Genomic DNA, 24525 nt, shown 5'->3' with positions numbered 1-24525 from the left:
AGGGTGGCGTTGGGGTAAACGCTGAATGAATTGCCGGAAGAAATAAGGCAATCGGTCATGTAAAAAGTGCCACACCTCAAACAGTTTACTTTCCTTTTAACTGGTCATGTGTTCTGACCTAAAGGAATAGTTCAACTAAAAATGAAGATAGTACCATCATAAAAACCTGTATGACTCCCTTTATTTCTTGGAACACACAAAAAGAAAAATATATCAGAATGTCCAAGCTGAAGCTAGTGAAAGTGAATAGATTTTCAGTGCATAGACTTCAGTTTCAGTCTGTTCCTCACAGCGCATAAGTCTTATTAACTACTTTTTTTTAATGATGATTTACAGTGCTTTTTTGGAGCTTGACAGACCCTGGTTTGCATCTACTAAGGAGAACAACAGTTCATATATTTTGCAGTAATAAGTCATTTCAAAAAGTAAATTATGAGAATAATTCAATTTTGGGTTAACTATTCCGATTTTGGGTAAATGTTTAGGTTAATATTGCTATATACAGTTGTGTACAACTGTAAGATGTGCTTTAGGTGCCCTTTATTATTTAAGCCTACTGTATTCATTAGGATATACAAGTTTCAAACTTCCTTCAAACCAGTATAAAATTTCATACCGGGTTCATCTCTCATAACCAGTATAACCAGTATTACCATATATCAATGCAAAGCTGGTTTGTACATGTATATACAGAAACATTATACATTATATCATGTGTGGGACAATAGTTGTGCAATTGAGAACATGAGGGTGTTCATTTCCTCCAAAAAAAGGATTTCCCCGGCAATCCATCTGCTGCTGTTGGTTTGAATGCTTCATTGTTTTTGAGTACAGAGAGAGGCAAAAATGTTAGAATACAACCACAGCAAGGAAAACAATTACATTTTTGCATGAATCAACAACTTCAAAAAGGCTTCAGTTTGGTACAACTGTACTCACCTCGTCTGTCTTAGAGGAATAGGGAGGGAAATGCACAGAAAAGGATCAAACGTGTTGCTCTGCTTAAGACAATGTGGGCATGTCAGGGATGACCTGGAAAAAAAGAGTGGGAAAAAAGATGGTTAAACAGCAACAAAAAGAGTAGCAGAAAAGCAAATATATACAAATATTATATATTAAACACACAAACAATCAAGCTACAGTATTAGCCATTGTATTGCATGAATGAGCCTCTAGGGAAGTTCAGTGGAAGAGGAAGTGATGTCACAGGGAAGAGGAAGCACAGAACATCTCTTGGGAAGAATAATTGTTGTAGCTACGGAAACTGATGCTCACAAAAATCACAATTGCAGTTTTTTGCATCATCCTTGCCACTCATTTACAGAATGATTTCAAACTCACTACATAGACTTATTTAGAATGGCTTTGATGAGGAAGCATCTATCTATCTATCTATCTATCCATCTATCCGTCTGTCTGTCTATTCTTCTTAGAATATCTCCAACACTCATAAATACTAATGCCTTGTTAATTTAAACAATACTTCTCCCTGCTAGCACTTGCCAGGTCAGTGTTGTGGAGAAACAAATAAAGAGGTGACTAGAGATATTTTTAGAGTATTAAGGAAAGCCCTGTTCATTTCCGGCAGCTGTCAGAGTGTTATGTAGAGACTTCAGCATTTTAACTGAGCTCTTCGGCTGCAGTTCGCCCACATATGTCTTACTGCAGAAGACAAACAATGCAGCAACAGCACTCCACTTACACAGAATAAGAGAACCTGATCCAAGTCTGTGTGGATAGTAAATCTGCAGGTATAAGAACCCAAATGATCTCAGTCACTATAATTTAAAATCTTGTGTTGTTATCATCAAAAAGAAACAATGAGGAGATAAGTTTTTATAATAAACACACTTAAAATTCTTACAAGGGGTGCACATACACAGACTTTTTAAATGACTTCTCACTGTTTAAAAGGTGTATAAAAGCAATCCGATAATCACAATCCTTAACTGTAGTTTGTGTTTGGTTGACTAAAAAGAATCATTCTTTTGGAAACTGGTTGGAGTACATTATTTAAGCTGTATAATTAAGGAGAACCAATTCATGAGGATAATTTGTTCTGTATGTTTTTAATTCACTAAAAATATCCAGCTGACAAGAGGCATTTAATTGGGAGTTGGACTATACAGGCCGGTCTGTTGCTGCATACTAGCATGTGACTCTTACTGCTTTTTAATTTCTATGTCAGAAATAGTGAGAGTAGTATGTTTGTATGAAGTTCCATATTGAGGATGTATGTTTGATACATTAAAGATTCAGCTCATAACAGTCATCTGTACTTCCATTCAGTACAGTGTACTGTTCGCATCAGAACCAAGTGTCATTGTTTTTTTCTGTATTTTTTTTAATGGGGCTGAATAAGAACCCTGCCACTGTATTTGCCAAATCTAAGTGGAAATTTAACATACCAGTTCACAACACACTTTTCCTTGAACCGCAGGGATGTCTCAAAATAACTGAGTGCTTCATTATAGATGAAGAATATGCAAATGTTTAATTAACACAAAGTGGCCTACGATAATAAACTTCCCAGACAAGAGGTCATCAAATGGATTATTTCTCGAGACAGTCAACATAAACAAAGAGAATTTCCCAAGTGCACCATTATCACACTGAGAAAATGGGAACAATTTATAACGTTTGAATCACTTTGACTCTACAAACTTTACTAACATCAATATACAGCTGCATCTCAATAAATTAGAATGTCGTGGAAAAAGTTCATTTCAGTAATTCAACTCAAATTGTGAAACTTGTGTATTAAATAAATTCAATGCACACAGACTGAAGTAGTTTGAGTCTTTGGTTCTTTTAACTGTGATGATTTTGGCCCACATTTAACAAAAACCCACCAATTCACTATCTCAACAAATTACAATATGGAGACATGCCAATCAGCTAATCAACTCAAAACACATGCAAAGGTTTCCTGAGCCTTCAAAATGGTCTCTCAGTTTGCTTCACTAGGCTACACAATCATGGGGAAGACTGCTGGTCTGACAGTTGTCCAGAAGACAATCACTGACACACTCCACAAGGAGGGTAAGCCACAAACATTCATTGCCAAAGAAGCTGGCTGTTCACAGAGTGCTGTATCCAAGCATGTTAACAGAAAGTTGAGTGGAAGGAAAAAGTGTGGAAGAAAAAGATGCACAACCAACTGAGAGATCCACAGCCTTATGAGGATTGTCAAGCAAAATCGATTCAAGAATTTGAGTGAACTTCACAAGGAATGGACTGAGGCTGGGGTCAAGGCATCAAGAGCCAACAAACATAGACATGTCAAGGAATTTGGCGACAGTTGTCGTATTCCTCTTGTAAAGCCACTCCTAAACCACAGACAACGTCTGAGGCATCTTACCTGGGCTAAGGAGAAGAACTGGACTGTTGCCCAGTGGTCCAAAGTCCTCTTTTCAGATGAGAGCAAGTTTTGTATTTCATATGGAAACCAAGGTCCTAGAATCTGGAGGAAGGGTGGAGAAGCTCATAGCCCAAGTTGCTTGAAGTCCAGTGTTAAGTTTCCACAGTCTGTGTGTCATGGTTCACTCGGGCAGGAAGGGACGAGGAAACACTGGAGAACACTTCGATGGAGTTTATTCAAGAAAGAAGGGCTTAACTAGGGACCGGGTATGCGCTTACGTGGTGCTGGCACCAGCTGGTGCTCTTGAGGAGCAGGCACAGCAAAGCACTTTCGAGGAGCTGGTACTGGAGTGAGTTTAGGAGCTGGAGCCGACACTGGAGCGAGCTCTGGGGATGGATTACCATTTGGCGGGCTTGCCATATTAATGTTCGGTTGGCTTGCCATATTAATGTTCAATGGGCTTGCCATATTAACTGCTTGGGTGAGCCGCGAAAGGCGGTGGGCTTGACCTTGTCATGGCCGGCTGATTGGGCTCAGGAACTGCCGGCTGAGGGGTTCCGAATCAGGACCGGAGGCTCTCCAGACACCGGATGACTGCCTCCTTCCAGTCAAGGTTGGTTGTGTCTGGGAGCTCCGCAGGACGATGGTATGTTATCCCGATCCGGAACAGTGTCACAAGCGTTTCCCCCTGGAGGGAGCTGTTGAGGGTGAGCAGCACGAATGCCTTCGCATAACTGACTGGATCGGGGCTCGCCTGAGCCACGGCGATAAACCGGGCTCCTTCCTCCAGTAGGGGACGTGGAGGAACACACGGAAAAACTAAACCAAAACACTTAAAAAAACGGAAAATAAACACGGGGAAAGGGAATTCAGCTTACTGTTCAGTCTGTTGTTCTGTCACAGTTCACTCAGGCAGGAAGGGACGAGGAGAATACGTCGATGGAGTTTATTCAAGAAACAAGGAGCCAACGAACACAGGTACATCAGGGATGACATTTGAAAGAAGAACAACAAACATCAATTGAAAACACAACTTAAACAAATAACCTAATTAAACGATGAAGATCAATTATTAAAATACATCTCAACACACATGGGATCAAATTAAATAATAACTCAAACAATCAGGGAGCAGGAACACACACAAAACACGGGACAGAGTCTGACACTGTGATGATTTGGGGTGCAATGTCATCTGCTGGTGTTGGTCCATTGTGTTTTTTGAAAACCAAAGTCGCTGCACCAGTTTACCAATAAATTTTGGAACACTTCATGCTTCCTTCTGCTGAGTGCTGACCAGCTTTTTGAAGATGATGATTTCATTTTCCAGCAGGATTTGTTACCTGCCCACACTGCCAAAGCACCAAAAGTTAGTTAAATGACCATGATGTTGGTGTGCTTGACTGGCCAGCAAACTCACCAGACCTGAACCCCACAGAGAATCTATGGGGTATTGTCAAGAGGAAAATGAGAAACAAGAGACCAAACAATGCAGATGAGCTGAAGGCTGTCAAAGAAACCTGGGCTTCCATACCACCTCAACAGTGCCACAAACTGATCACCTCCATGCCACGCCGAATTGAGGCAGTAATTAAAGCAAAAGGAGCCCCTACCAAGTATTGAGTACATGTACAGTAAATGAACATACTTTCCAGAGGCCAACAATTACTAAAAATGATTTTTTTTTTTTATTGGTCTTATGAAGTAATCTAATGGGCTCTGACATGTACTTAAGTAAAAAGTACCCATTACTACTACCTGTTTTAGTGTCATGCTTGTAACTGGACCTCATGTCATATTGACACATTAATACAAAATAACTAACATTTAAAATTGTGTTTGCTAATGAATGCACTAAGGCTGAACAGCCACCATGTAGAACAGGGCAGGACTGGGACAAAATTTCAGTCCAGGAAATCTCACACTAATCTAGGCAATCCCATACAAATTCTGAAACCAGGGACAACCCTATTTTTTTGTATGGCCATCACATTTGGGAAAAAAAGGTTTAAAACCTTAGGCTGGGGCCATGCGAAATAATTCAAGGTTCTCTCTTGAACTGCACCTTCACTTCCATTTTCCTTTTCATTCTCCTCATTTTCCATAATATCTCTATTTCTGTGTTTAAATTTTTTTCCCCACTCATTTTTTCTTTTTCTGTCACTTTTTCCATCAGCCATCTACTGGTATGAACAGAAATGTCTTCTCCTTGTTGCAAAATAACCACCTCATTGTGTTCGGTTTGCAATAACATAAGTTCAATTTAAAGTATCACATTATAACCATGTGTTGTTGTTTTATCTTAAATTGACTTAAATACTAGATTTTACAAAACGTCCCAGGTTACGTATGTTACCATGGTTCCCTCAAAAAAACCAAACGCAACCCCCTAAGCACGAATGGGAACGCCCTTCAGCATGACCGGCTCTGAATAACATGTGTAATCAGTCCCATGAATGGGCGAGATGTCATAGGCGGGTGATGTAGCGACCAGGAAGCTATAAAAGCACGTGAGGTGTAGCGAGCATCAGCTACTAGGAATGAAGCAAGCTCTGGCAGGGATGCCAGAAGTATGGCCTTGAGACGCAGCGTCTCGTTCGCTTCGGGGAACCATGGTTACATACGTAACCTGGGACGTTCCCCTTCAGGAACTCGAGCTGCGTCCGAAAACGCTATGGGAACGAGAATGCCCACGCCGCCAGACTTGCAAATGCCTGCCTAGTGTGTATATGAGGAGCACAGCTAAGGCAAGAGAACAGAAGAGCCTGGAGTGGCTCGCAGATCTAGACCATAAAATCTGACAAATGTGAGTGGCCGGAGGCCTTAGCCTCAGCGCACCGCAGAGGAAACATGTAACCAGAGGGAGTCTGCCCTCTGAATGGCCACCAAGAGGGGCGCGTTAGGCCGCAATGGCCGCCACGTAGACCTTCAGGGTGGAGTGGGTCAGCCCTCCAGAGAGAAGGGCCTGCAGGAACTCCAGAACTGTACCAACTGGGCAATTAACTGGGTCGAGCTGGCAGTCTTCGCACTAGGAGGTGAAAGGTTTCCACCTCAAGGAGTACAGTTTCCTCGTGGAGGGAGTTCTGGATTGGAGGATGGTCTCAGCAACCTCGTTTGAGAGACCAGAAGCTACGAGATGTGCCCCCTCAGGGGCCACACCCATAACTTCCATAGCCCCGGGCGGGGGTGGAATATCATGCCCTCCGCCTGTGAGAGGAGATCCCTCCTGACGGGAATCTCCCATGGAGCGCCGTCAATGAGAGAAATCAGATCCAAGAAACATACTCGGCCCTGCCTGAACGGGGCTACTATTAGAAGACGGACCCCGTCCCAGCATACTCTCAGCAGAACTCCTGGGAGCAGAGCGATTGGGGGAAAAATGTACAGACGAAGCCTCGGCCAAGTCTGCACCATGGCATCCAGCCCCAGTGGAGCCGGATGAGTCAGAAAGAACCAAAGGTGCAAACAGATCCACCTGACCAAATATTCTCCATATCTGCTTCACCACCTCGGGGTGAAGCCTCCATTCCCCAGGCCTCGGCCCCTGCCTCAACAGGATGTCTGCTCCCATATTCAGATGCCCAGGAATGTGAACTGCTCTCAGCAAGAGGAGTTTGCCCTGGGACCACACAAGGATCTGGTACGCTAGTTTGTACAAACGGCGTGAGCACAGACCCCTTGGTGGTTGATATAAGAGACCACCGTTGTGTTGTCGGTGCGCACCAACACATGGTAACCTCTTAGGTCTGGGAGAAATTGTTTTAATGCTTGAAGCATGGCCAGCATCTCCAGGCAGTTTATATGCCTCCACAAACTGCGGGCAGGGTGGCCACTCATGACCGCACCCCAGCCGGTGAGGGACGCATCCGTCGCTAGCGTCACGCAGCGACAAGGAGCTCCAAGCACCGGGCCCTGAGACAAGAACCAAGATCTCCTCCACATGTCTAAGGCACGTAGGACCCCTGCGTGACCTTGAGCATGCAAAGCGGGTTTCCCCTCAGGCAGAACCCCTTGGTCTTGAGCCACCACTGTAGGGGTCTCATGTACAGCAGGCCAAGAGTTATCACGTTGGACGCAGCTGCCATCAGACCCAGCAGTCTAGAACTGCTTGACAGTGAATGACGGCCTTCTCTTACTCTCGCGACGGCGGTGAAGATCGACTCGATCCAAACAGGAGACATCTGTGCCTGCACCGTGGTCGAATCCCACACCATGCCCAGATAAGTGGTTCTCTGTACTGGAGAAAGCACACCTTTCTTGGCATTAAGTCTTAACCCCAGGTCTTTCGTGTGAGCGAGAACGACATCTTGATGCCGAACCGCCATCCAGTCTGATTGAGCTAATATCAACCAATCATCGCACCATGTGCTTGAGTCGTGAAAGTGTGGGGTGAGAATGCAAGGCCAAAGGACGAACTGGTATTAGTAGGCTTTTGCCCCCAAAAGCCAACTTCAGGAACTTCCTATGATGGGGAAGGATGGAGTATGCATCTTTCTAGATCGATTGTGACACCAGTCCTCAGACTTGATCTGAGATACCGCCTGTTTGAGTGCGAGCGTGCTGAACTTCAGTCCCCTGACTGAGCGGTTCAAAGACGCAGATCTAAAATAGGACGCAACCCTTCATCCTTCCTCGGAACGGTGAAGTACTGGCTGTAGGACCCGGACACCACTACGCGAGGAGGGATCACCTCGATGGCCTCCGTCCTCTGAGAGTGTCTACTTCTGTTCCATTACCAGAGCCTGCTCGGGGCCCACCAGGGTGAAAAAAGCCCCGCTGAATTGAGGCAGAGGAGAACCGAACTGGATTCTGTGACCTCTCACTACAGTGTGCAGGACCCACTGAGACATGTTTGGCAGTAGTTTTCACGCTGCCAAATAGTCTACTAAGGGAACCAGTCTCTCGAGACTGACCTCTGGTGTAATCACAGCTGCTGGCTCAGTGCCCTGATGCAGTGAACCAGCAGGGGGCAGCTGAACTAGCTGCTCAAGAGACCTCCGTGGAGGTCACAAGCCTCTAAGCACCGCTACGTTTCCGGGCAGTAACTGAAAGAAGTGCTCCCCGGAGACCACTGCGCCCTGGAACACCGGCAGGGTTGGCAGATCGATCTCCTGAGGGCACTGAGGAGAGACGGGCACCGTGTAATGCGGTGTACACCGCTCCTCCCCAGAGGGGCCTGCCCTCCGAGGTCCTGAGCCACAGCATCAGGACTCTCATAGCTGAAGTCTCCTATTAAAAATGACGGTCCTCAGACCCACGTCGTCTGCCAGGAAGACTCGACCAGAGCCTGCTCGGGGCAGGACCCAATGAAGCACACTTGGTAGGATGCAGGATAGACACCATGTAATGCGGAGTACACCGCTCTTCACCAGAGGGAGCAGATCCTCAAAAAGTCCTAGGCCTTAGGCATCAGGACGTTACGATGAAGGCTATCCAGCAAAAATGACGGTCCGCAGAACCACTTTCCAATTGAAGCCTTCGGCCTGGGAGCGCCACTATGACTCTAGACTCTGCGGAGTACGAGAAGTGACACCCCTAGAATGAGGAGCTTGAACACGATAGGTTGGGACTGCTCCGCCCAGCAGCCCCTGCTGACCGCCTCAACCTCCTCGGAGGAAGAGAGATAAACATGTGTTCTTACTCAAATTTTTTTATCCCAAGAGCTCCTGTATATCTAACTTCTCAAAGTGAGATAAATGTCATTATATTCCTTAAAAGTAAATGCAATCAAACAATCAGACGAGTAAACACGGTCTGGTCTGATACAATTCATATCGAAAACCGAAAGTGATATATCTAACTTCTCATAGTCAGATAAATACTGAAATTAATTCCTCAGAATTAAATGCAGCTAAACACCCAGATGAGTATACATGTTCTGGTGTGGTAAGATTCATTTCAAGAATCAAAAATGATATATGTAACTTCTCATAGTCAGACAAATGCCTCATTTAATTCCTCATTATTAAATGGAGCCAAACAACCAAATGAGTAAACATGGTCTGGTGTGGTCCCGAGAGCCGACCGCGCGAGCTACGCTCCTCAATAATGCTGCTCGTTATAATATTAGGCATAATATGCTTGTGTAACTGATGTTTGTGCAACTGATGTTTATGCAACTGCGAGCTCATCGCGCCCTCCGTGTCAATCTCCTCAGAGAAAGACAGGGGGAGTGTCGCGCCCTCTCTTTGCGGGGGGAAGGACCGCAACATGGGCTTCCCAAACCCGCAAAACCCGCGAGCACAGCCACTCCTCCGCCTCGGCGAAAGCAGGACCGGCACCGCGAGAAAGGCTAGTGAAGGCTCCCTCCTCAAAGAGAGCCTTCTGAGAGTGAAACAAAGCAGTAACAGATGGTCGCATCGCGGGCAGTCATCTCTCTCGAGAGCTGATTCTGCGTGCTTCGCTCTCAAGCAGACACAACACACTGCGTGTGTCCCTACCCCAATATATTTTTCTCTCGTGGACAGCCTGAACGCTGCCTGCTTTAGCCCAAAAAACTTCACTTGACTGAAGTTTGATATAATGGAGCTTATCAGTGGACAAACAACACTAAATAAGACTCACAAACAAATAGCGACTGACACACACACACAGAGCTTCGCTGAATGACAAAAAGCTGATGCTCGCTACACCTCACGTGCTTTTATAGCTTCCTGGTTGCTACGTCACCCGCCTATGACGTCTCGCCCATTCATGGGACTGATTACACATGTTATTCAGAGCCGGTCACGCTGAAGGGCGTTCCCATAGCGTTTTCGGATGCAACTCGAGTTCCTGAAGGGGAACTATATTTTCTAAATTGCATAAATGTCAAAATTAGTACAAGAATAATTACGTCATGACAATATCTTTACAGAAAAATCCTAAAACTGAATGTGTTATTGTATTATCATGAGTCATATTTTTCTCTTACCAAAATCAATCATGGTTTATTACAGCAAAATATAGTAACCATGTTTTTTGGCGGATTGATTACAGTCTGTTTTGATTTACAACCATAGTTTTACTACTAATTTCATGGATAGACTATGGTTAGTGTAGCAAAACCATGGTTAATTTGTGGTTATGATGGTTTAACTATACCCATGGTTTTTGGTATTAATTTTCGTAAGGGTTGTATTGTTATCAGCCCTAGCTCCCTCTAAACGTATTACAAAATTATTTTATAACATCTGTTTGCTAAATTACTACTGTAACTTTACAGTAGGTAATAATGATGTCATTTAGAATACAGTATTTTGAGTGATAATAGTAATTTAGTTTAGTTTACAGTATTATTAATCCTCTGGCTGCTACTGCTAAGAATACTGCTATCTTCAACTGTTGCACTGTACTGGTGGATTCTGAGTGGTCTCTTAGTTGATTGGCTCATTACAGTGTTTTTGTTTAAATGGCCACTGAGCAAAACTAAGATGAAGTGGCAGATATTTATTGAAAGTACAGCAAAAACATGAGTTACTTCCTTCAGGAGCAGATGGCTAGTATGCTGTAATTTTCGAAGCTTCTTATTACACTTCTCACGAACGAGAGGTTCAGCCTGCGTCACACATTTAATCAGTGTTTCATGTCAACGTTGCGTGTTCAGGCTTGCTGATGTCTGGACTGCAGGCCAGGTGTTTGCGCAGAACTTTTTTGTCAGCAGTTGGGTGATAAACAGTAATTTTCGACTGTTGTCAGTGACTCATCATAAAATTTACGTAAAATGAACAAATTAACCAGCTAGCAGCAGATGGAGGGTGGGAAAAACAGAGATGTGGATGCCAAAAGAGAAGGATAAAGTAATGTAATGATATCTCAGAACGACAATGAGAACACAGGTAACAGCTTAAGCGAGGCAAGATGAGTGACAAACTGTCAGTCCGCATGTCAGTCCAGAACTGCAGTGAAAGCAGTGGGCAAAACTGCATCTGCTAAAACTGCTCACAAATGTTTTACTTACTGGAGCGAGAAGAAGATTTAGAGGGAATATGCGTGTTAGGATGAGGTGGTAGATCTTTTTAATGTTAAAATACTTTCTCTTATCACAGTTGAAAGGGATAGTTCACATCATTAACTTGCCCTCAAGTTGTTTCTTCCTTCTCTCAAACACAATAGAAGATATTTTGAAGAAACAGTTGATGGTAGCTATTAACTTCCATAGTAAGAAAAAAAAAAACAATTCTATGGGAGTCAATGGCTACTATTAACTGTTTGGTTACCATCAAAAACTACATATTCTTGACTGTGTAAATTAAATATATATTTTTATTAAAGTTACAAAAGTGTTTTAGACAAGAGCAGTGAAAGATTTTCTCTCTTTTGTTATTTGATTAACATGAATGACTGCTGTTACTTTAAGGGTTTGGTTAAAATTTCTCAATGGTAGTGTAAAAATCAGCTCTTTTCAGACCAAGCCATTTTCTAGTATTTTCCTTAAAATTTAAATGAGCTCTGCTGACCCCGCCCCTCTCTTCCGAGCCGCTCTCAGAGAGACTGTTTACTTTAACCGCATTCATCGTGAAACTTGCTAATTAGCACATTATTAGGAAAAGCGATTTGCAAGGATTCATTAAAAAAACCTTATACTCATTTCTTCTGTAGGTGAAGCTGGACCACGAATGATTCGCATGAACATAAATGCATTTAGGTAGATCGGAGGAGCATTCTCTTCAAAAACAAACGTAAACCACTGCGTCTTCAGCGGCTCCGATGTCGGGAGTAAATGACGACTCTATTTTCATTATTACATCCAACAACAGAACACCTTGATTGCTTAGGAGTCATTCTTGTCTATATCTGCTCTGGCGGTGAAACAATGGTGGACAGATGACAGCTCACTCAGGGCGGGTCTAAGGTAAGACGCCAGTCCAGTATGTGCTGAAACGCTACTGTCAATCAAACTATCGTGAGAGGCCCCTCTCTGTGACACCACAAAAACACACACATCAGATATGCTCGATTTGAGAAAGGGGTAAAGATTTAAGTAGATTAAAAAAAAGAAAAAAAACACTGGGTAATATTATCATAATATGATGATTGTACACAAAACACAAACAAAACACACATCACATTAAAAAAAACTTGAAAAAGCACATATAACCCAATGACCCATTAAAAAAAGAATAAAAAAAAAAATCTATATATATATATGATTAGTTACATGTTGAGTCAAAAATTCTGCTTCAATATATGAGCCTACAGTACATGGTGGTGTCCTAAAAAGTGCTGTTTTTTAGTTAAAGTTTGTTATTACATAAAGAAATATGCCCTGAGTTGTCTTTACATTCAGTCTGAAGGTGAGGTTTGTTTTAGTAGAAATCGACGGGAGGTATTTTTCTTAGAACTTTAAATGGACCAATAAATCAAAGACTTTGCTTCTTTGATGGAGACTTCAAATGGTGATGGTTTGTTTGGATCTTCTGACTGAGAACAGCTTGCTGCAGTTGGACATATGCTGCCTCCCAAATCGGTTGGCTTTATCAATATTCGTTAACACAGATGATTAACTGGACTGGGTGAAAAGAGGGGACCGTATCCCAGGAGTTAACATAAACTGATTCATCTCATGTCATAGCAAGTGGAATGTCAGTTTTGAAAAGTTGGTGCTGGGAAAAGCCCCCCCAACACCCCCCTTTGCATGTTGTGAGTCATTATTCTCTAACCAGTTTCACTATTGATGCTGAAAAGATGATTTTTAGTGATAATCAAAGTTGGTTTATGCTAATCTAGATGATGGACCAGCACAACCATAATGTAAAAGTCATATAAAAATGTCATATATTCACTATATTTCACAATATTACTGTTTGACTATATTTTGATCAAATAAATGTAGTCTTGGTCAGCATAAAAGGCTTCTTTCAAAAACATTTAAAAATCTTACAGACCCCTAATTTTGTGTGTAGTGTGTAGAAAATACACTTACTTATATTGTGCCTGGAAGTGCTCTTGTACAAAGCTGTGACATACACCAGGCTGTGTCTGTGGCGGGGTCAGGGTATCAGAGACAGGCTTTTCATAACCTCCTTCTTGACCCTGAAACAAAACAAAAAGGTCATGAAGACATTTAGATAGATGGTGCCTTACTAGACACACTTTCCAGGTGTTAATAAAAAGTGCTAATGAGAATATCGACCTGATTTCTGCCTCACTCAGCTCGCCAATATTGCACTCTCATTCTTACAGTTTGTTTGAAGTTTTACACTGGCAGTAGTGAACTTGACAGCAACTAAAAGAAAAACAGGAGGACAAAACCCACAGGGAAAGGCGATACACAATTCTCAAGGTCAAAAAACAAGATGGTACAGATGGTACACTATGACTTATGATTTTATGTCAGACAAAGAGAGAGAAAGAGGAAGGTGTATAGACTACAACTGATTGAAAAGTTTTAACCAGTTTCATCATGGAGTGGTGGCCACCGAGATCTAAATGAATTAACAATTCTACACACCTTCTATCATCTGTTTTAGAGTATGATAATCTAATATAACCAAGATCTGAAGACTTGTAACCAGAGTCAGACAACAACTTGGATGCATTATTGACACACCCACTGCAATGCTGACTACAAAAACAATACATTCTTCATTTAAACTTTTATTCTTCTATAAAAAAGTGAAAGTGAAAGTGACGTGACATACAGACAAGTATGGTGACCTATACTCAGAATTCAAAGTGACAAAGTAGTTTCATGAGAGAAATATTTTATTTGATTAAACAGAATTTATTACTGTATTACTTATTTTATATATATATTTACAGACCGTTTATTGCAGCTCAGAGGTAGCACGAATGCATTTACACTGAAATTACAATGGCATAAATATAATTACTAAATTGTGTCTACAATATAACAAAATATTAATGCTATAACAATAGCAATGCTATTCAGGACAACACAGCACTTGTGCTTGTGTGCATTGCTTGCGTTATATTGTTTAACTACAGTATTTCATATGCTATAAATATGAGACAAAAACTCATAAAGGGGCATTTTTTTCCTGAATCTCTTGGATATTAGCTGTATTTAATTCATTTCTATAGGCTAAATCAAAGTGAGTTGTTGCCCTGCATCACATTCGTCACCAGTCAATTGTAATGTAAGATGACCTACGTAGATCTAATAGATTAGATTTCTTACATTTATATTTACATTTCTGACTTTTTTTTATTTTAAGACCATAGGATTATCTTTTTAATGAATTAATATAAACAAGTAGGTCAAGGCTCTGTCAAACTTAAATCTGTAAATATTCCCTTAAACGTTGATCACACAACTTAGAATACTACTAACATCTAAACCAAACAAAGCAAAGTCTTCCACAAAAACAATACTTTGCAGTTCGAATCAGTCGTTTGGCTCTTTTCAAAGGAGTCTGGCAAAGCAAAGTGTTTGAGAAAGACACTCCCCACGATTCCTCGCTGTCAGCTGAGTCACGTCTGCCCCCTCACTGACAATCTGAAAGCTTTGGAAATTTATGGTTGGAAAGTTGTTTTACATGCAAAAACTAGAGACACAGCAAACTCCTGATTATAAACTCCATTTTTTCCAGTGTATAACGGAAACTTTACCTTTGATAATACACAAACCCAAGAGTTCGAATAAAAGGGAGAGTTCATTCACCTCCTTTCTTTGACCCAAGAACGTGCTGTCTTTATTTTCTCCCTTTTCCAAGTGTCTTAAATAGCCACTCTTGTTTTTAATACCACTACCTGTTTTTCTCTTTGCCTCTTTTTTATGTTCTAGTCTACTTAATAATCCTTAGCTAATAATTAGGGCCTTGCGTTTTATGCAGAATGGTACTCCAGAGCACAAAGTGGGAACAAATCCTCTTTTCTCTTTCTAAAGGCTTGAGATTCAATGGCGTCATTCGAGTAATTGCAGAACTCTGAGTCCAGGAGTTAAAAAAAGAGCAGTGTAGTGCTGCTACACTCTCAGAAACAAGGTACAAAAGCTTTCAATATATTCAAATATTCAGTGTTGGGGATTACACAATACAAGTAATGTGAGTTATTGTAGTTCTAGAAATGTGAACATGCATTTACTTATTTGATTCTTATTATAATCATCCTAAATTATCTGATTGATTCTGTTCTGATTAATTGCAGTGAATCGTATCAGCCTAAACAATCTAATTTATTCTAGTCTCACTGATTCTAGTGAATAGTATCATTCTAAATGATCTGATTCATTCCAATCTCGTTGACCCTAATGAATCTGTTTGTCATCTTTCATATGTAGCATTGAAAAATCAGATGTGTTCCAGTGAATCAGTTCAAAAAGCCTCAATATTTCTGTGGCAAAAACATAAAAAAAAAAAAAAGATTCTTATTAGCTATTTTGTTGCATTGTAGCAAAATACATTTTCAAAACAAATAATTTGACTAGTTTAACTACTTTGAAGCTGTAGCTTGTCAAGCTATAACACATAAGCAAAATCATTATCATTTTACTACAGGAGGTACAGCAGAGGATCTCTAATGGAATTTTAATTCTCTTGATTTTACAAATAATAAATGAGTAGTACATTGGGAATTTTGCAGCATCAAATGTATGGCTGCTGTCTAAGAAGTAGCCTGTGATGTCCACTGAGAGCCCACAGGAAACACCATGAAATGTAGTGCTGTATACGGTTACACATTCCATTGTTATCTGTGTAGGGCAAATAAGAGGAAAAGACTTCAGGCCATTATTCAACAAGTGGGCTTATCACTTCACAAAATTCTTCTGCCTGCCCCAGCCTGGTTAATGAGTGTCAAGATCTCAGAAGATAAATGCTCCCATACCCTTAGGGAATGTGTCTTCTGATAGTAACTCAACTACTGCTGGAAAGACAGAACCTACGGTCAAAGGACTCATGTGTGAATTGAATTAACTGAATTATAACAATTACGTGATCAAATTAATCACAAATAATCACAAAATATTTACCAATCTTACAGATTATAAATGTGACATGACACTGTTAAAGGAATAGTTCACTCAAAAATCAGAAAATTTGCTGTAAATTTACTCAGGTTATGCAAGATGTAGATGAGTTTGTTTCTTCATCAGAACAGATTTGGAGAAATGTAGCATTACATCACTTGCTCACCAATGGTTCCTCTGCAGTGAATGGGTGCCGTCAGAATGAGTCCAAAGAGCTGATAAAACATCACAATAATCCACAAGTAATCCAACACAGCTCCAGTCCATCAATTAATGCCTTGTGAAGTGAAAAGCTGCATGTTTGTAAGAAACAAATCCATCAAGACATTTTAATTTTAAACCATTGCTTATTGGCAAAATATATAACATCTATAATGCTTCCTCCAGTGAAAAACATCCCCTGTTCAAAATCATCAAAATCCACCAACATATTTGTTTAGAACTGTTTGTTTTCGCTTGTAACTTGATCTGTGCATATTTCTCTCCTGATTCAGACAAGATTGCTCTTTAACTGAAGAAAGCTAATATTATGGATAGAGGACTCATATTTAGTCAGAAATGAATTTGTTAATTACAAGCATGCAGCTGTTCAGTTCACAAGAGTCATGAGGATTAGTTGTGGATTATTGTGATCAGCTGTTTGGACTCTCATTCTGACGGCACCCATTCACTGCAGAGGATCCATTGGTGAATAAGTGATGTACTGTAATGCTACATTTCTTTTTTTTTTAAAGATATTCCTTTAATCTTTTTTTTTTTTTTTTTTTATTTACATGCTTGTAACATAAATCTGTGGATTTACTGCTTTCTCTGACATAATGTGTAAGTCACAGTGCATTTAAAAAACCTACTGTGCCGCTGAGGTTGCATACATTGCTGTAATCATAGTCTGGTTGATCTTAATCTTGTCAGTACTGTATATTGTTCATGCTTCAGAAAGAATGAGAGTGACATCAAAGTCTTTGGTGGAACCACAACGTGAACCTTGTTTTGAATAGAGGTGGTTGTGGATGAGGGAACTGGTCCAGTCAAAGTAGGAGATCCCAGGCTGCTTGAAACACGGCCAAATATACCCAGTGCCAAAGGTGTCGTTTGAAAATAGCAGGCTGGGCAGCACTTTGATGTCCTGCATCTGGAGTGTGTTTAATAACAGCTTCATCTTTAACCGTGTCCTGACCAGGAAGAGGATTCTCACTTCACCTTAGGTATCGTAATACGCTCACCATTTATATAGATCAATAATTTTGCTATGCAACTATTAATATACAACTAGCTGAAAGTATAGTCCATCTCGGCAATGGTCACCTATAAAATTGTATCATTGTTCACTTACCATCATTTTGTTTTATACAAATTAAAAACAAAATGAAACAGGGAATCCTGTGATTTGGATTTTCACATGAGTGTGAAAGATCTCTGCATGCAGATTTCGCAATGGGTTCATGCAAATTATCTGCATTGCCCAACTGAAAGCTGCTTGGTTGCTTCATTACATACATTAATTACATACATTAGTGTATATCACTATGAAATCCATTTTATTTTTTCCCCCAATTTTTTTTACCATCCTTTTTTCTTGATTCTATTTTATTTGTTTGTTTATTTGTATTAATCAAAAAGCAAGTCTAATCAATTTCATTCATAAAACTTTAACAATTTTATATATTTTTTATTTTACAATAATAGTGTCCTATGAATTTATTTTTTTATTATATTTCATTTATTTATTTATTTTTCTCCAGAAATTCTGTGTTGTCCATTTTAAAATTTTCTGGATTTCCGAATTAATAAAAAAAATATTATTAAAAAACAGTGGTAATCAAATAAAACCATGAAACATTAACAAATAATTTTAATATTTTAAAATGTAATCAAATGAAAATTTCACAATTCCTTATATTTTTAAGAGAAATACCACACAGCAAATTCCCACTTTTAAAATTATTTTTTTGAAAGTGATTCAGAGTTTTTCGCATTAGATTAGATGTTGGTTTCCCATTTAGTTCATGCATTTCTGCAAGCTTGCACATACACATATCTAATCATAATCAATTCAAGCACATCCACAACCTCAAACAGATCACATATCTAATTAAAGTGTTTTGCCTCATGAAAATTGTTAAAATACAGCACTGCGAAATTAAAGTATGTAGATGTTCTGCAATCAATAGCAAGCTTTAGCAAAATTAAAGCACTGCGACATTAAAAATGAATAGGAGAAATTATATTTTAAATTAGCAAATAGGTGAAGCAGGCAGTTTTTACTCAAATCATTTGTCCTCACAGTCGTTACTTTCTATCCTCTGCCAGTGTAATTCTGGCTGAGCTTCCTAAATCAGCCCGTGTGAGACGTTTTCAGTGGTATTTATGTCCAGTCTTTCATCCTTCTGCAGTCTTGAGTGTCAGCAGGCATAACCATCACATATACAGTATGTAGAAGAAACTGCACTTTGCTGGGAAGATATACGTTTGAAGACTATCTGAAAAGTCTAGTCAGGCAATAGATGCTGTCACAGCAATGGCGTTAGGATGAATAATTCACAACCCTGATCAGACAGATGGATGCGTACCTTGTGAAGCGATAGATTCATTGCATCTGTTGTAGCGGTCGCAAAACTGTGTGGCCCAGATAAGCAATAAGAGCCTTTTACAACACTTTAACGTAGAAACACACACATGCCCACACGTGCACCGGAATAATGAATAATGGACATCCCACTCCTCAGAGAATGACTAACTGCTGGGCTCTAAACTATAAATATCCCCCTTTTAAAGGATGGAGAAAAATGGGGATGAACAATTGCACCTCTACTTACAGACTAGAGGGGATCTTGCTCACAGACTCTATCATCGCACTAATCTTACAACAGAAAGCTTGTAAGATATTATAGTCTAAGCAACTCTACAAGAAGTAACTACTGAGTAATGGAGTAAATGTACTGCAGTGTCCTTAAAACAGTTTGAACAATAAAGAAATATACAACTACACTTTGCAAGCTAAACATTTAACATAAATAACATATAGGTTATACTGATGCATGATAGGAATTTTTACATTAATTTTTCATTTAATATATTGATATTTAATCGTAAATGCTAATTTCTCCTATTTGAAGATTTGATAACGTTTTAGTTTTTGTTAAAGTTATCTTTAAAAACATTAATTTAATAACACCGTGAAATGTAATCTTTAGCAAGTCTTAGAATGAATTTTAATTTTTCACACTTTACATCATAATGATGTTATGCTTAAATTCACTTTGATTTTATATTTTCTTATTTAATGCTATGACATTCAGACATTAAAGGTATAGTTCACCGAAAAATGAAAATTACCCCATGATTTACTTACCCTCAGGCCATCCTAGGTGTATTTGACTTTCTTCTTTCAGATGAATACAGTTGGAGTTCTATTAAAAATGTCCTGGTACGTCCAAGCTTTGTAATGGTAGTAAAAAGCCCAAAAAAGTGCATAAATCCATCATAAAAAGTACTCCACATGACTCCGAAGCAATGCATTATTGTGTAAGAAGAATATCCATATTTAAAACTTTTTTTTGCTAACTGTCTTACACATGTTCAGTAGAGAGTGGTGTTCCAGCGGATGGCGTAGGAGTAGTGTAAGCTACGGTGAGAAGAGACGAACATAGAAGCACAGAGGAGAGAGCAAAACGCCACTCTCTCGTGAACGCACAGTTTGCAAAGTTTTAAATATGAATATTTTTCTTACACAAATGCATCGATTCGCCTCAGAAGGCCTTTATTAACCCCCGGAGCCATGTGGAGTACTGTTTATGATGGATATATGTACTTTTTTGGGCTTCAAAATCTTGACCCCCATTCACTGCCATTGTAAGCAGTGAAAAATCCAGAACATTTTTAATATAACTCTGATTGTACTTGTCTAAAAGAAGAAAGTCATATACACCTAGGATGGCTTGAGGGTGAGAAAATCACAGGGTAATTTTTCATTTGGGTGAACTTTCCCTTTAATTCTCAAAATCAGTGGGGAAGCTGTATGTGCCCTCTCACTGTTGTCTGCATTACTTCCACATTTCTTACAAAAATTGTTTGTGTAATTCCATGAGTGAATAGATTAGAATAATGAATGAGTTAATCTAGGTGCATGACTTCTGCATGGTTCTGTTTGCATTCCTTCCTTTTAGGCAATTGAGCATTAACCATGTAAATATACTGTGGTAAAACAGGGCAGGCGTTTAATTAAAAATAATTATGTCCAGTCAGTCTGTTAGAGACAGTTGTTAAATGATATGTCTGGAGCTGTGGACATTTGCCTTGCTAATGTTAGCATTGCTCAGTCAGAATGTAAGCAAGAGAGCGATGGAAAGACCAGCATTAGAGAAGATGTGCTGACTGAGCAGAGTCAGTGTTTATACTAATTCAACTGTGTTTTCATGTGCATCAGTCCAGTGTAATTACAAGATCTAAACACATTTAAACCATAGAAGAGTTCCACCTTCCTCCTCTTTTAAAGATCTGGTCTTCTTGTTTGAAGGATGATGCAGTACCACTTTATACGTAGTTCAAGACTTGTGAGACAATGTAGAAGGGTCTTTATATTGATGATTACTCGATGATAACAATTACTTTACATTGCATTGCATTTATTTATTTGTCAAATAAAGTTCTGCACAATAGTGTTTCATATATTTTTTTAATGTTTTAACATTAAATAGTAATATAATCATGTCATAATTTCTTCAAGTTAAACCAAACTTTTATTTTGGAGGTTTGTAGTGAAGTCATGAGTTTTTATGACTGGATTCTACAATCCCATTTGAAAGTTGGTAAGAGACTAACAAACACAGTTTGTTTTATTTATATGTGTGATTCAGGGATGGATTTATATGGGAAATGTTGATACTGCAATAAAAGGAGTGGAAAACTCAACTAACTATGTAGCAGTATTAGTCCTGACTACACAGAAAACACTGAGAGGAACTAGTGGACTTTGAGATCATAATTTCTGTTGAGAAACAAGCCCCATATTCTGAAGCGATCCTGTGCCTGTATGTTTGTTTGGTTTGTGTTGAGATGAAATGCTTCAAATGAATATTTTAGGTGTTTAGATGCAGGGGAATCTCATTAGTGTGGCTGATCAATAACATTGTGCAAACAGACAATCTCCCCATCTGTTTAGGAAGAGGAAGTGAAGCTCTGCTAAGCGAGAGCTAAGAATAGAAATAGTCCAATAAGGTGCACAAAAAAAAAAAAAAAAAATCTCTTTCAAAGTTCTCTCTCCCTCTGTGTCTTTCCCTAGAGGTGGGCAACAATTCATCCAGCAATGCTGTGAGACTCTGGCTTCCTACCTTGCGCTGGTTTCTATGGAGATGCCAGTGGGCAAATACACAAAGAGACACAGAGAGACAGAGATAAAGAGAGCAGGGGAAAGAAAAGCTAGTCCTCCGTGGAGAAGAGCTCTTGGCAAGCTTTCAGAACTGGATGCAGAGCAGCGTTTATTTACTTTCAGTCATCGACGGGGAGAACCGAAAGTATGCGAAATGAATATTAATGAGGGGCACTTCATGAAGCATATTTACCTCTGTGAGGCACCTGTGAAGGAATGAAAGGGAAATGAGCTTTAATGAAAGGAAGGTTTTGATTTTGCTTTTGAGTATCACTTGTCACAATTCTGAGATTTTATTGGGACATCAGAGCATTATTAAATTAGGAAAAAACTATATATTTTTTCAATATTCTTGATTATAATAAAATGATTATAGAATTTATTTTTAGTGTTTGTACTGTACTGTATATACTGTATACATATTTACACACTTTACACAAATTTCCATCTAAACTGAAAGCATAAATCTAGGCTATGTGCTGCCAGTTCAGAGCAAATACACTAATCTGTGACATTTCATCTCACTGACGTGCTTCACTCGAGCTTCACTAAATCAGATATTTGAAAAAGAACTCTGATCAAAATTAGAGAACACTTTCAGATACATCGCAGTTACTGGTGTCAATCTGGCACCTCAAGCTAATTTCTCTAATTATATGACAAACCCTATTTAACTGGCAGCCTAACTTTCCAGTTTTCACTGACTTTGCAAGATGGAGAGCCATTCTAAAGTGACTGAAACATCCCGACAGCAGGTTGTCCATATTAAGGTCAATAGCAGCCATAGCAAGTGAAGTTGGTCATTCCAAATGTGTGATTTCTAGAATATTGCATCTTTACAATGACACTATTTCATTCAAGTCCACTTAAAAGGCTGGTCGTCCATGTAAGACAAATATATGAGAAGAAGGATAATGCAGAGACTCTCAATGGGGAATCGGTTTAACACTGCAGCTGGAATTTCTTGCCAGTTCAGTGCTGAATAGGATAAGAATCTGTCTCTGCATACAGTGTCTCACCGTTTAAGAGAAGTCAGACTGAAAGCTCACTTTGCTCACGTTTTTTTTTTTTTTTTTTTTTTTGGGGGGGGGGGCATACTTTTTTTTATTGTAAAGCACATAAAGCGTTTTGAGAAGTAACTTTTAAAAGCGTTATATAAAATAAAATATATTATTGTTATCATAAAGTGGTTCCATGAATCTGAAAACATTGAAATAATGAAATGTCCAGGCCAGAATCCTGATCTAAACCCCATGAAAATCTCTGGAAAATCCTTGGTGACAAAGTTATGGATAGGAAACCCACTACAGTCACCAAACTATGAAAGCGACTGGAAAAAGAGTGAGATCACACCAGAGCACTGTGAGAAACTAGCATGACTGTAAATAATTGCCAAGGTGTCCATAGAGGGTTGATATCTAACATATATATTTATACATATATACATAATATTATTCTATATATTCTGTGTGTGCCTAGTTATCGGATAATGCTAATGTAATCTTCTGAGCTGGTATTGCTCTCCAAACTGATGGAAAAACACTTGAGCCACTAGCACAGGTGTACTCCAGTTCAGAGGCCAAGCGGGCCACATTTAAACTACATAAAATGCAAAGGGTCACAAATTACACTTTGCATAATCAGACTTTATTTAAGACTATATTTGCAGGTTTATTACTTATCTAAGTCTTGCTTGTCCTTGTCCTATTAAAAATAATACTGAGCATGAATATATATATAAAGAGTAAAAATCTGGAACAAAAAAGTGGATTAAAAGTTTTTTTTTTTGCTATATTGATGCAAAAAATTGCATTCATACTCAAACAGAGTACTGAACAAACACAAAATGCTAAAAATAAAAACATTCTTGAGCAAATATAGTTCACAAATTTCTTTAGAAAGAAGTATTATTTTTCATATTTATATTAACTATATTGAATCAATATTTTATTTTTAAAATCGATATCACTATTATCCCACCATGATTCAGAAAAAAAAATCAGCTCACAAAATAATTATTTCAAACACTCGACTGATGTTGTGGAGTAAAACCATGTTATTAAATGCCCTCTTTTTGTTGGACAATGCTTCTCTTTTAAGTTGTTTGGGGTGTGCCACATGTCACTTTTCAATTGCAGGTTAGTTACAGCGATTGCAGAGATCGAGCAGCTTTACATACTGCGACTGTATACATTTAATTTTAAAAAACCAAACTGCCTAATATTTTGAGTGCAAATTGCAGTAAAAATACATTAATCTTCAGCATGATGCGGGCCACAAAATGAATGCAGATGGGCCACCCATTGAGTGCACCTCCACTAGCAGAACATCTCTAGCAGTGTGCTGCCAAGTTGAAAGGCTCACCTTACACTGAAAAATAAAGATTAAAAATAAAGAGTCAAAAAGAGTCATAGAAGAACCATTTTTAGTTTCCCAAAGGACCTTTCAGTAAACAGTTCTTAAAACAACCATTTTTTGTGAAGAACATTTAAATAATCTAAAGAGCATTTTTCAATTAATAAAATTTGTGAAATGGAAAGATTCAGTGGATGTTAAAGGTTCTTCATGGAACCATCAGTTCCAATAAAGAAGTGCAAGAGTGGAGACTATACAACCCACTCTGGCGTTTCTTTGCTCAGGTAATTTGGATTTCATCACTTCCATACTGTCTCCCTGGGTAGTTTCAGAAGTTCCCTGATATGCCGGACATCCAGCACCAACCCCTTTGTCTTGCAGATGTTCAGCAGCAGGTGGTTTTCCGCACACCAGAAGTCCTCCAGCAGCTTCCTCTACTCTGACTCATCTCCATTACTGATGTGTATACTCCAATGACGAGTCCACAGAAAACATCTGCAGGTGGCACGACCTAGTGTTACACTGCTAGAC

At 39.3% G+C, this 24525-nt stretch overlaps 1 protein-coding gene across 1 annotated transcript in view; it reads right to left on the bottom strand.

The window, feature by feature from the left end:
* LOC109050277 (ubiquitin carboxyl-terminal hydrolase 43-like) overlaps nucleotides 1-24525 on the bottom strand; it is a 73798-nt gene that overhangs the window by 30785 nt on the left and 18488 nt on the right. The window contains exons 3-4 of the mRNA XM_042720627.1: nucleotides 13266-13375; nucleotides 940-1032 (exon numbers count right to left, since the gene is read on the bottom strand). Coding sequence (XP_042576561.1) covers nucleotides 940-1032; nucleotides 13266-13375 — 203 coding nt within the window. The remainder of the gene's footprint in view (nucleotides 1-939; nucleotides 1033-13265; nucleotides 13376-24525) is intronic.

The sequence above is a fragment of the Cyprinus carpio genome, chromosome B3, assembly GCF_018340385.1.
Source record: "Cyprinus carpio isolate SPL01 chromosome B3, ASM1834038v1, whole genome shotgun sequence".
NCBI lineage: Eukaryota > Metazoa > Chordata > Actinopteri > Cypriniformes > Cyprinidae > Cyprinus > Cyprinus carpio.
Note: the sequence above shows the minus strand (reverse complement) of the source record. Positions and strands in the feature narration are given on the sequence as shown.